Source organism: Thunnus thynnus, chromosome 5 (genome assembly GCF_963924715.1).
Source record: "Thunnus thynnus chromosome 5, fThuThy2.1, whole genome shotgun sequence".
Taxonomy (NCBI): domain Eukaryota; kingdom Metazoa; phylum Chordata; class Actinopteri; order Scombriformes; family Scombridae; genus Thunnus; species Thunnus thynnus.
This window is the reverse complement of record NC_089521.1, coordinates 8,488,853-8,501,604: the sequence shown is the minus strand read 5'-3', so window position 1 is coordinate 8,501,604 and position 12,752 is coordinate 8,488,853. Positions and strand designations below refer to the sequence as shown.

At 38.4% G+C, this 12,752-nt stretch overlaps 1 protein-coding gene across 2 annotated transcripts in view; it reads right to left on the bottom strand.

Moving 5' to 3' along the window:
* Positions 1 to 12,752, bottom strand: part of plcg2 (phospholipase C, gamma 2) — a 43,710-nt gene that overhangs the window by 27,062 nt on the left and 3,896 nt on the right. Inside the window, exons 1-6 of one of the 2 annotated variants that reach the window (XM_067589021.1) lie at positions 12,546 to 12,711; positions 5,012 to 5,203; positions 2,882 to 3,031; positions 459 to 552; positions 327 to 374; positions 6 to 90 (exon numbers count right to left, since the gene is read on the bottom strand). In XM_067589021.1, coding sequence (XP_067445122.1) covers positions 6 to 90; positions 327 to 374; positions 459 to 552; positions 2,882 to 3,031; positions 5,012 to 5,195 — 561 coding nt within the window. In that variant the 5' untranslated portion in view covers positions 5,196 to 5,203; positions 12,546 to 12,711. Of the gene's footprint in view, positions 1 to 5; positions 91 to 326; positions 375 to 458; positions 553 to 2,881; positions 3,032 to 5,011; positions 5,204 to 12,545; positions 12,712 to 12,752 lie in introns of those variants that run through there. The other variant, XM_067589022.1, reaches the window with a different exon arrangement.

Sequence of the window (12,752 nt, the reverse complement as noted above, 5' to 3'; positions counted from 1 at the left end):
AGTACCATGAATCTGTCTTTGAGAGTGCGAGAGCTGGGTGCCTTGTAGTTGAGCAGAGGAAGCAGAGCCTTCAGCTCCTTCATGGAGATGCTGAGAATGGAGACAGAACATGCAGTCAGCAGTGGATCAGAGCAGATCTTAATGGATTTTAAAGCACATAGTAGTAATAGGAGAAAGGTCTTGTCAAGTCATATCATAACAGTCACACCACACACTACTGATTTTATGATTTATGTATAGATTTATGTATATTTCATGATTTATGTTAGTATAACTGACTGAGTAACCAGATCAGTCAGAGGGCAAGAAGTGGAGGAGCACAGTACCTGTTTGTTTTGGTCTGATTGACTGAATACATCTGCTTCCTCAGCCAACTGGAAGAAAATAAGACAAAGACATCAATGACTAGAGGAGTCTAATGACGGTGTGTGTGTGTGTGTGTGTGTGTATGTGTCTACCTCTCTATAAGAACTGGAGTAGGAGCCTGCAGTGTCTCCCTCCTCAGCAGTTCAAGTCCTACCAGCCATTTCTGCGCCTCTTCCACAGAATCAGCTGGGAAACGAGCAAAACATAAAGAATTATTAAATAGATGCTCATCACTGTGGGATGATGAGCGGTGGATCTGCTTTTAAAACATCACGAAGGTCAGAGCTGCTGTTTACTCCTAAAACAAACTAGATAATGATTAGATTGTTCACACCAGAAGCATGCTCAACAGTCCTGCATACTTCCTGGATCAAAAGGTGGACTGAACAGGAAATGTGACACAGATTAATAATGAGTTCACAAAATCAAAAAAGAAACAACTGAGGGCCCTATTTTCATGAACAAAGCACACGGTGCAGGTCACAGTCAAGTGCCCCCTGCACAGCTCACTGGGGGAATGCCCTGTGCACCTTTGGTATTTTTCACTTGGTTACAGTGTGGGATCAGAAAGAATACTTTATCATACTTTACAGGCGGGTGTGCTGGAGGCTGTGACAATTGTGGCCAAACACATTTGCTACTTTCATCCCTTTTAAACACAGGGCTTTCTCCGTCATGACACACTGACAGTTTGGGTTTTACTCAGAGGAAACTTGTTGCTGTGTGGGATTTAAAAAGTTTACAATATGAATACATCAGCTAAAATATACTGCCAAGAGCAGATGATGACTCTTTTTAAATTGAATTCCTCTCTCTGGACACCCCATCTGGGGTTAAATACCTCCATAATGCCATATATAAAATGTGGTTTAGTATTTTGCATGTTGTATTTTTTTCTGAAATTATTTTTAAATTTCTAATCCATTGGATTTGACTGTTATACACATGATCTTGGAAATGATTGGGGTTTTTAAAATAACACACTTTTGTACAAAATTGAACCTAAAGAATCTCTATCACATGTTGCTCCTCACAGCCACACATCTACATTTGCATTAAAAATGGTCAAAACGGTAAACGGTCTGCACTTATATAGTACCTTTCTAGTCTTCTGACCACTTAAAGTGCTTCACACTGCATGCCAACATTCACACACACGTTCATACACTGACGGCAGAGGTCTACCATGCAAGGTGCCAACCTACTCATCAGGAGGGGAATCTAATGCAGTCACACATGCTCTCACACACTAATGGCACAGCCATCAGAAGCAATTTGGGGTTCAGTATCATACCGAAGGACACTTCGACATGCAGACTGCAGCTGCCCCAGAATAAATAATCATCACCGATAAGTCTGATGTACACATAAACAAGGATGTTTATGTGGTTATTTTGCAACATTCTGCTGCTGGTTGCACACAGCTTAACCAGCGGATCTGGCATGTGTAACTGTGGCTTGACAGTGCAAAACATCATTCCAATTAGACTGCAGATAGAACAGATACCTGCTGCCTTAAGATGGCTTTACAGAGAGTCACCAGAGCATGGGCACAGTTCCCGGGTGGTTGGGGGGACAAGTCCCCTCCAACTTCTGAAAAATATGAAGTTGTCCCGCCCCAATAAATAATTTCTAAATAAATTATTACATTACACATATTACAAATTATGTAACTGAAAAGATATATACCTTACTCCACTTTTGAAATATCTCACACATAAACACAACACTTTTTGAGGGTTTTGTTTAAGTCTCCCCTATGAATCCTGCTCAGTGGTCTGAACTATTGCATTTACTAAACTAAGTGGGAATTTGGGAGTTTACTTCATCCTGATACCTTTGCTTGCTATTGGACTATGTTTCCCAGATTCCATCTCTGTAGCATCTCTGTAGCACGTGAGTTGCGTTCAGTGAGTGAGTCTAGTAGCTGGTGACTGCAAAACCCCAACATGGACCGAGCTGCTGCTGGAGAGTAAACAAGCAAATACTGTACCAGCGGCTCTGTAAAATAGGTAAATATGTATAATGATGGCCTAAAAGTCATTAATATATATTTTAAGCTACTATTAATGGCAAAAAAGACAGCAACACGTTATGTAGCCCCGAAGTTAGCGACAACCTGACCAGGCTCACTTAAAGTGGACCATCTATTCTCATGTTAGTGACAATCTTGGCCAATCCTCCCAGCTTTACTCAGCTCAGATCTAGAGGTGCTGACACATATATTTTTTTAATTTTGGAGAGAACGAGGCAAGCTGTTTCCTCCTGCTACTTAACACAAAGACATATGATTAGTATTGTTCCTCTCATCTATTCCTTTAAATAACAATGGTCAAACTTAGAGATTGAAAATAAACATACTGGGAGGTTTATCTCAGAGTTGTTGGTACTCTTGTTGGAAACATTGACCATACAAAAACCCTGTAAATGAATTTTACTTAAAGCTCAAAATTCATTCCTCAGGTATCCACAAGACTATAACATATGAGGCCACAGAAACAATAAAACACATTACCTCCTAGACTCAAGGTGTTGAGAACAAACTGTGAGCCGTAGAAGACTGTGAAGCAGGTATTCTCATTGTGTTTGTCCTTGCCATCTTTAAAGCGCTCAAAGTCCTTGGAGTTCCTCCCTGCACGAATCTCTCTGATCTCAAATAGGTCCACTGAAAAACACAAACACAAACACGTTTGTAGTGGTTATCATTTTTGAAGGAGGTTAATTACTGTTTGTGGCAGCATCTGTAGGAAATAAATAATTTAACATGTAGTATGACTCACAAAACACAAGTGATAAACAGTTGTGTTTCAGTTTCACACATTTCAGTTTTCACGCTGTCTCTACTTCAGGCATGAAGTGACAGTTAGCTTTCTTTAGGGCATGGTTAGTTTTGCACTTCGACACACTGTGATGTTGGCAAGTTAGTGTGCTAAAACACATTCACAAAATATCTACAAATAGTATCTAAATGCTGTAGAGCCCTTACAGTTACATCACACACCAACCTATAGTACTATTGCCCAGGAGCTGCATACTGTTAGCCAGTTCTCCAAAAGGGCTATATTGAATAGCATGCTTCAAGCAGAAATCCAGTCTTTCCAGATCTCAAACTCAGGTTTACTTTAGAGTTGGAAATTATTATAGTATGCTGGTGATAACTCAGCCGCAAAGCAGCTGGGCTGAGAGTCAGGTTTGTCACTAGGAAAATGTGGGGATTGAAGGAAATGACATAAGCAGCTTTAACTCCGGCCTCTGCCAATATCGTCAACAGAGAAAGGCACTGAAAACTCGCCTGCACCAGTGAAAGCTGCTCTCTGGCCAACATGATAAGAAAAGTTAAGATAAAGAATCTGGCTTGGACTACAGAGTCAAAGTTTGGTCAACAGGGTAGAGCAAGTAGTAACTATTAACCAGGATGTGTGATAGCTTAAAAGACCTCTCAATCAAGCTAGCATGCCTCCAAACATCCCACACTCTATAAGCCTTAATATCTTTTTAAAGGAACAATATTTTTCAGAATCCCATTAAGGAGCACTTTAAAAGTAGTAAAATTAAAAAACACAATTCCTGTGGGAAAGATTTATTGACTGTATTTTTAAAAAGTATTTCCTTCAGTGTGGTCTGAGTTTTTTAAATTAAGTATCCAGTACTCAATGGAAGTGCATCTTATAGCACTTGCACAACAAGTTCACCATTCAGCCATGGTGATTTCCGCTTGATTACATAACTAACATATCATGGCACATGACACAAAACAGTGAATATATACTGGTGAAAGTATAACACTTTGGTACTTACACTATATTAAAGAATAATCAGATTTTCTTCCACTTCTACTTTTTTTGTTTTTTTACACCAAACTTCAAGTTTTGGTTTGCAGATTTTCATATCTGCCTCTGAGACTTCTGCCACTTTCTATAGACTGGAAGTGAATGGAATTATGTTTGTGGTGCATTCGTATAATTTAATGAACTGACATTTTTAAAGGGGGTTTGCGACTTTAAAGGTGCTCAATGGAATTTTCGTGTAAGCAAACAGAGTTCTGTTTAGATTTATTGTTTCTCATCAAAACACATTTACTTCCTCATAAAAAATTGCAAAACAGTTCTTTTTTTAATATTCTAAAGTGTATATTGTTTACATCCATCTTCTCTAGCTTAAACTCTTCTTCCTCCTGTCTTTGCAGACACATTGCTATTCTTCTTCTTCTGCCATCACCATCGATCAGTGGAATAGAAGGAAACAGGCAGCAGGAATACAAACAAACCAGGGACTGAGTGGGACTGGGACTTTGCTCCATAATGCCATTACTGGTTAAAAATACTCCTATAAATGGGTCCAGTCAGATAGACTTTAATTTCTAGATAGAATTTAATCATCAATAATATGTCAATAATCAATATGTGTTATTAAGAAGTGACAGTAGATCTTACCACCACCATTTTCATCATGCATATAATGTAAAATGAATGGCATGAAACGGGATCTTATCGCTAACAAATGCTATACATAGTAATTTAGCCGACTAATTATAAAATATGTAGAAGCCCAGTGGTTTAAATAGTGAAGAGCTGTTGTCATTGTGTTTTAAAACATATTAAACAAACTGATGATGATGGTTAGTTCTGATTATAAATATACTCACAGACGCCATCAGTCTTGTCTGCGGTGCGTGTCCATGCCACCTGCCGGGTCTCCATGATGACCTGCACGGTGAGCCGCTCCGCCTTCTGCCGGAATACCGTCATGACCACGCCCATCTCCATGTCCCGTTTGATCATACTCTTCTTGTACTCCGTCATCTCCCCCTGCTGCCCCCCATGAGCCATCTCTGCAACTGAGACAGTACAGAGAGAGATTATTTCATTTACTGACTGATCACATATTTCCTGCTTTTGATGGTGACTATCAAAATCATGACTTGTTTCATGTGCCATGTTCTGCAGTGCATTCCTCCCATCTAAAAAAATATGTGTTGGAAGCTTTAAATAGCTTTAAAGGGGCTCTCCATTGATTTTACACATAAAGGTGGCTTCCGTGGCTTTTCTGAGGAGCCTTGTGTGAGAAAATAACCACTTATGATGTCATCTGGGTTATCTCAGTTGGGGTTTAGAGACTACAAATGTACAACAGAAAGCTTCAGTTATAACTGGCACTGTATAATTTAAGCAATGTGGGTGATTAGGAAGGGAGCGTCTACAGAGAAGATGCTGCTGGTTGCATTATGGGAAATGTAGAATGCAGTGTTTTAACACCTTGACTTAGAACTAAATGTCAGGATATCTTGGTCTCTGCTGCTTTGATTTGGATTAGTTGTTTTAATCCATCTCTTGTGAGTCGCCTAACTTTATGGAAGTGCAATTCCAAATCATTACAGTGCCTCTTTAATCAACTTGTCACTCATCAACACATGTAAAATGTGTTCAAATTAAGCCAAAGCTATTTGTGTCCTCTAAACCAGACAGTTCAATGCAAAATAAACATATTTCTGGTCTTCTTTTACAATGACAATGTACAAAATACCTAGAGTTCAGATTTTTGAGGGTTAAACGCTAACTACAGACGATAAACTGAGTCCACAGGGTTCTACAGTGCCAGGGTCAAGCTTGGGCACCAGAAATGAAAATGAAAATGTTTCAGTAGAGTGTTCTTTGTACAGTTAAAACACATTACTCAGCAACCATCCTGCAGTAATCATGTGACATGCTGTTACTGTGGAAGGTTATTGGCCCCTTACAGTAACAGGCAGCGGCCAGAGGAGTAAAACGATCTTCCTATGACACATTTATGGGTCCTGCAAGTTTTTCCCACAAGTGCAACTGCAAACAAGCTTCCTCATGTAGAAGTGTCTTTCAAACGGATCTTTTGGTCTGTGGGTGTCACTAATTGAGGACATCATTGTGGATGATGAGTTGTCTGGTTGTGCTACTGCAGGAAGATACTGGAAGGGACTTTCAAGATTTTTGTTTCATCAGGTTGTTTCATCAATATTCTTAAATGACTTGAGTATTCAACATTCAGTGTTATATTCTTTAATGACAGACTGAAGAAGGTGTATTACTACTTTTTGTCTTGTTTCTCACATTAGACTAGTATCTGGTGGCACATCTGTTTTGTGCAGTGATTCATGATTTATTAAATAGATGTATACTGTTTTCAAACATGTTTAAACCTCAGAGTAGAATTTCCTGTGCTCTAACATCATGGTGCATTCCAGTCCAGCTAAGACGTAAACACAGTGACCAACCTAGGAATAGTGGATGAGTTTTAAACATTTAGTTTTTGTCTAGTTAACAAACTCTGAATAAATTCTTCAGAAGGCTATGCAGCATTGATATCATTTGAGGAAATAGGATTGTGCATATGGGTGAGGATATAAAGAGATAAAAACATACACCTCATAGAGAAATATAAATGTATGGCAGGTACTACAGGACATCTTGGACCACAAAACTACAGTATTAAAGAAATCATTTTATCTTGCCTGCAGTTTCTCTGTTGAATTCTTAATCCGTGAATGTCCATAGAGACAGTAACATTCTCTACTGTAATGAGTAATATATTGACCTACTTCCTATGAACTCAACTTGACTTGTCATCCCCCTGTCGTTGCCACTCATCAAGATGACTTTCAGTCAGAGTCAGTTCAGTCATGATGAAAGAGCCACCTTATTTTCTCCACAATATAACAGTTTAAAGTTTGGAAAAAAAGCTGGTCTTTTCCTGATTTCACCCCCTAATAATGGTCACCAAGAAATCTCAGGCTCTTGTTTTGGTAATTCTGCTATTGTGGACTTTGGGCCTGACACCTGTGTCCCAGAGGGCCATACAGTGACATTTCTTTGTCATTTAATGTTTTTATCCTCATTTAATCTACAGAACTGGACTTTCTATTATCAATTAAGGAGCAGATTATTTTCGTGATTGATCACATTGTCTATAAAATGTCTGAAAATTGATATTTGTTAAATATTATTTCCCAGAGGCCAAGGAGGCATACTCAAATGCCTTATTTTAGTTGACCAAATTTATTCTGTTAACTATCATATGTAAAGATAAAAAGCAGAAAATGGTCACATTTGAGAGGCTGTAACCAGTGAATGTTTGAAAAATGACTGAAAAGATTACTCAGTTACCAAAACAGTTGTTTATTAATTTTCAATTGATCCGCAACCAATCACTTCAGCTGTGGTAGTAAAGCAGACTGCAGGTACTGTACATGGAGTCAGTTCAGCTTGCGTTCTGGCTCACAGTCCCTCTTCTGTATGTTCCCTCATTGTCTGATCCCATTTGCAGTATCTCTACTGGATGACACATTCAAGTTTTTAGAAGAAGAGAAGAGAAACCAAACAGCTGACTCAGAAACATGCCCAATGTACGCCTTCTTCACTGTTGCCTCACTACCTCTACACAAATATCTGCTTTAAATATTCATAAAGTTGAATGTGTGACAAACTGAGCTGTGTGATGACCTGTTAACCTGCTAACTCCCTGTGTCTGGATTCTCCTTCATCAGGACAGCAGTAGGAAGCTGACCTCAACCACAAATGTTCTGATGAATAGGTGGAAGTTATACAGAAAATCCACCGCACCTCTATTTTTGCTTTGTTGCAGCCTTTTCTAGCTAAAACTAATTTTTAGAGTCTATTGACGTAAAGGCAGCTGAGGACAAAACCAGTTCTAACTAAGGGAGACACATTTTCATTCAGGTTTGCCTCATGCAAATTTGTGGAAACTAGGCGCCGCTTTGTTTTTCTTATCTACACTCCATTTCATTGGGATGGGCATAACCATAACCAAGGGATATTAGAAATAGCAGTGACAATGGCTGAGGGAAATGAGACAAAGGCAGCTGAAGGAAAAGGATCTATAGTAGAAGCCATTTTATTCTAACTAGCACTCAAAAATATAGAAACATAGGGAATGTCCCAAAAAAACGACAGAAGATTCTCTGCCAGGCAACGCAACCAGTTATGATATATTTTACTTTTTTAAATAAACCTGACAACTGAGCTAATAAACAGCTTATCATATAGCTAAGCAGATAAAAAGAAATCCTGATATTAATGGTCTCTATGATCACTATCAACAGGATAACACTTCACTGATGCACATGTGCTGGATCCTTTTAAGCTTTACTTTCATTTTGGTGGTCCATCTTTGATCATCCCTGAATCCTGCCTTAATGAGATCGAGCATAAACCGGCCCTTCCACTTCTCACCTCTTCCAGCGAAATGGTCAATAGGAAGGTTTATGGGGAACTGCAGCGATTTAGTGGCACTTCCATAAAGTTGGGGGATTTACAAGAGACAGATTTTAAAAAGAGTGGTTAAAACTGAAAGAGCAGAGGCCAAGATATCCTGACTTTTAGTCTCTACTATGGGTCAAGCTCCAAAATCACTGCATCCTACATTTCCCATAATGCTACTCACCAGCATCTTTCATTAGACGCTCTCTGCTTCCTCCGCCCCAAGCTGAGATACCCTGATGATGTCATCAAGGTTATTTTTTGTCAAACTTTGGAAAGCTCCTTTCAAGGTCATACATATCTATGAGAATATACATATCTATGTCCTCCCCTGCTGTGGGCCCTTACAACTGTCACCAGCTTTTCCTCATGTACGACAGCAGTATTAATATCACATGCAAATGCTAAGAGTTCAGATACATATCTTATTGTGACCATGCTCTTTCTGCCTCAGTTCATTTTATATGATCAATCTCTTGCCTTCATTTCAACACTATCACTTATTCTCTCTGTCAATCATGTATTTTAAAACTACAGTGCGTCACCATTTTGAGGGGACAGGTAAGATGGTGGCAATGAGGATAGGGTTTGATTCAAAGTGGGTATAAGTCATTTAACCAATGGACATGTAGAACATTGAGAGTGTAAGATAAAGTTCATTAGAAATAGTCGACCTGGGCGCACAGTTGTGGAGTTAGAGTAATGTTGAAGGGAATTCAACCTGGTACGCCACAATATCTAGTATTTAACTTGCAAATGACCAGCAGGATATCAAAACAAAACAGTGCAACAAGGAAGAGTTCTGTTGAATTTGAAAATAACTATGATATAAAATGTCAACAAAATATACTGTGGACATTGTACGATTCTAAACGGTAAAAGAGATAATGTGTAATCGACACAATATCCTTTAAATAAAGCACATCTATGGTGAGTTTCTCAATATTTTTTTAATCCAAAAAGAAACCTGGAGCCCTTCTTTATATTAAGATGTGATTAAAAATGAATGAGGTCACGGAAGAATTCAGGAAAAACTAAAATATCACTACATATCTGCAGGTGCACACAAATGTCTTGCTTAATATAAATAAATGTGACACCACATATGTAGTGTAAATATCCATTATCTGCTTTTATCTACAGTTGTGCATATATTAAAAGACCTGAAAGATAAAAACTAAAGAGCGTTCCTCAGTGTTCTCAAGTGAAGTTAATAATTAACTGACATTATTACATAACTATTATCCTTTTATCCCGTTTTCCCTGCAGAAACATTTACCCCTGTGAAGGGACTGTCCCTATAGGGATTCACTGCAGCCCTACTGAGACTCACTAATTTCCTCATACTGACCCAGCAATCACACATGATACAAATACTGTGCCAATGCAGCCATATATGTTCACATCACACTTGTACAAACACACCCGCTTCAGGAAAAGCAGTGTTTATATGAAACAAGAACGTGATGATCCACTTTGCTTGATTTTAACATGTTTGCTCTGTTGGGAATGCATACACACACAAACACATGTCCCGATAAACTCTGGTTAAGCTAAAAAAGATCAAATTTCCTCAGTATTGCTGCACTGGGTGTTAAGTGGCACAATCACCAGGTCAAGATGCATTAATTGTGCAACAGAATTCATTTTACTGCTTAAATTAAGCCTTAGTGTGAAAAGGCAAAAGAAAACAGGATGATACAGATGATACACAATAGAGTGGTCCAGCAAACCTTTTTGTATCTTTTTTTTGGCAAAACCAAACCAATCACACTGGTTTAAGGCATTCATTTAAGCTCCATCAACACATTTTTTAACAAAGAATATGAAGGTAGAAGAAAACAACATTGTGCTCAACCAAACAACCAGGAGGCTCATAAAACAGGGGAAAAAATTAAAAGAGCATTCTGATAGATTCAGAGGTTCAAGCTCATTTTGCTCTTGCTGGATTTTAACATTGAATCGAATGTTCAGCATGCAATGTGGAAGAGGTTGCGCATAACCACAGAAAACAAACTCTGCTACTCTACTGAGCTTTTTAGCCTTTTTTAACTCCTTGTTTTGGTTTTATAGCACATTCACTGTTTTATTCAGTCTCAAAGCTCTCATTAACCTCAGCAGGCAGCTTTTTTTCCAGCTAAAAACAGCATAAAACAAGTTCAAAACTACTGGTGACAAAAGTGAAACCTTTAGCAAATTAAGCACCGGACATTTTTCTCAGAACTTGGTGAAGAAAGAAACAGGGTTAAAACAAGAGTTAATATTGGACTTATATTTATCAGGTGAACTGACACACCTTGAATGCTAATGTTGCTACGTGTTTATTGGATGGATGGAACTTTTTACTGTTAGCCATAAACATTATCAGGCAAAAAACATGTCAGTGCTGCTATCTATTAGTTTGTTTTTGAATTCCACTGCCTCCCAAATGCCAAAATTTGACTAATGCAGGAGTTCAACTGAATTTTAAGCTCACCTGCAAAAAAAAATTAAAGTAGAGGTCATATTCCTCAAATCTCACCAAACACCTCACTTCAGGCTAAGGCTAGACAAGCTTGTTTAAACAAACTATACAATAATAAAATTGTAAAAGCAATTATCCGTACATTTCATATGTCTACAATTAAAGAAGCTTGAGTACTAGAGCTGCTTGGCTAGGAGGTAAATCATTTGGTTCTAACCCACCATGACTAACATTAATGATGGCTGCATTCCATTTAGGTAAGCCAGTTGCATGGCTCTGGTATTGAGCACGTTCACTCACTGACACACAGGGACACTAACTGGAACAGAGCCACCATTAATGTTATTATTTACACCTGTGCATTTCCCGCTATGACAAGTCAAAATGTCTGCTGTGAAAAGGGTCAATCTGGTCTTCAAGAGTATCATTCTTTGTCAATGGCATGACAGCATTTAGAAATACCTATTGTTAATTTTTAGCTAATTATTTAGACATTCACAGTTCCTTGTTTTGTTAGCAATACCAAATAGCACTGTACACACAGAAGAAAACAAGGTGTAGTCTGTTAAGGTGCTGGTTCTGTACAACCTTTTTTCTTCACAGCACAGTGTTTGAATGGATCAGATGAGTCCCAGAACCAATCACATCAAATATTTCGTCTACCCCTTTTAAATAAATGAGTAGAAAAAAATCACAGTACAGCACAATTTGAAAGCAAACTACACCCTCGTAAATGACCATTAAGTTGAATCAACATCTATCTAAAACAGTTGAAGGGAAAACGGAACGTTTTATTGCAGGACTCTTGTATTAGACCGCACGTTAAGTGCATAAACTAGCAACTGAGTGTAACATTACACTGTTAAGTTTTATTTGGAAAAATATGCAAAAATGGTTCTATGTAGATCCGATAAGGGGTCACTTTGGCTTCATAACGAACCATTTTTGAACAAAGGGAACATTAGAAATAGTATATATAGAACAATTTAAAAAAGTTCTCTATAACTTTGCATATGATGGTATAAGGATACATTAAATACTCCAAGCATTAAAATATCTTTTATAAGCAGGCTACTACACTTAGTTGTGCTATTTATTCTGATTAATCCTTTTTTCTTTCTTTCTTATTTAACTGGCTCTAGGAGGGTTACTCCTGAGAACTCTAAATGTTCATCATTAGACGATAACATGAACATGGATGCAAGTATAATGTGGTGCATGTAACAAACAGACTGGTGTGTGTGTGTGAGTACAGCAGGTGTTACCGGCATGGTACAGTGAAAGGGAGCGCATACACCCCATGCTGTGAGCTGCACCGAGCCGCCTGGTCAGACTCATCATCTGCAGACCAGCAGATATGCTACCAGTAAAAAGCGGATTTCCCCTCTCTTCTTTCTTAACTCTGCCGCTGCACAGGCTGTTTAACCCGCACAAATAAAGGATTTAAAGAAAAGTAAAAGACGTACCTTATGAGTGAAATCGATTCTTTTCAGCTCGACGAAGTTGCCGCTTGTTTTCTATCTAATCATGATTTGAAAGTTATGAAATGAAGCTGGGGAGGATGTGGAGTGTTGACAAAAAGGCCAGCCGCAAAACGGTCAGTTCCTCTATCTGAGTGTACAAGGAAGTAAAAGTTAACCAGCATTATAGGCATAGCCTACATGTCATAAAAA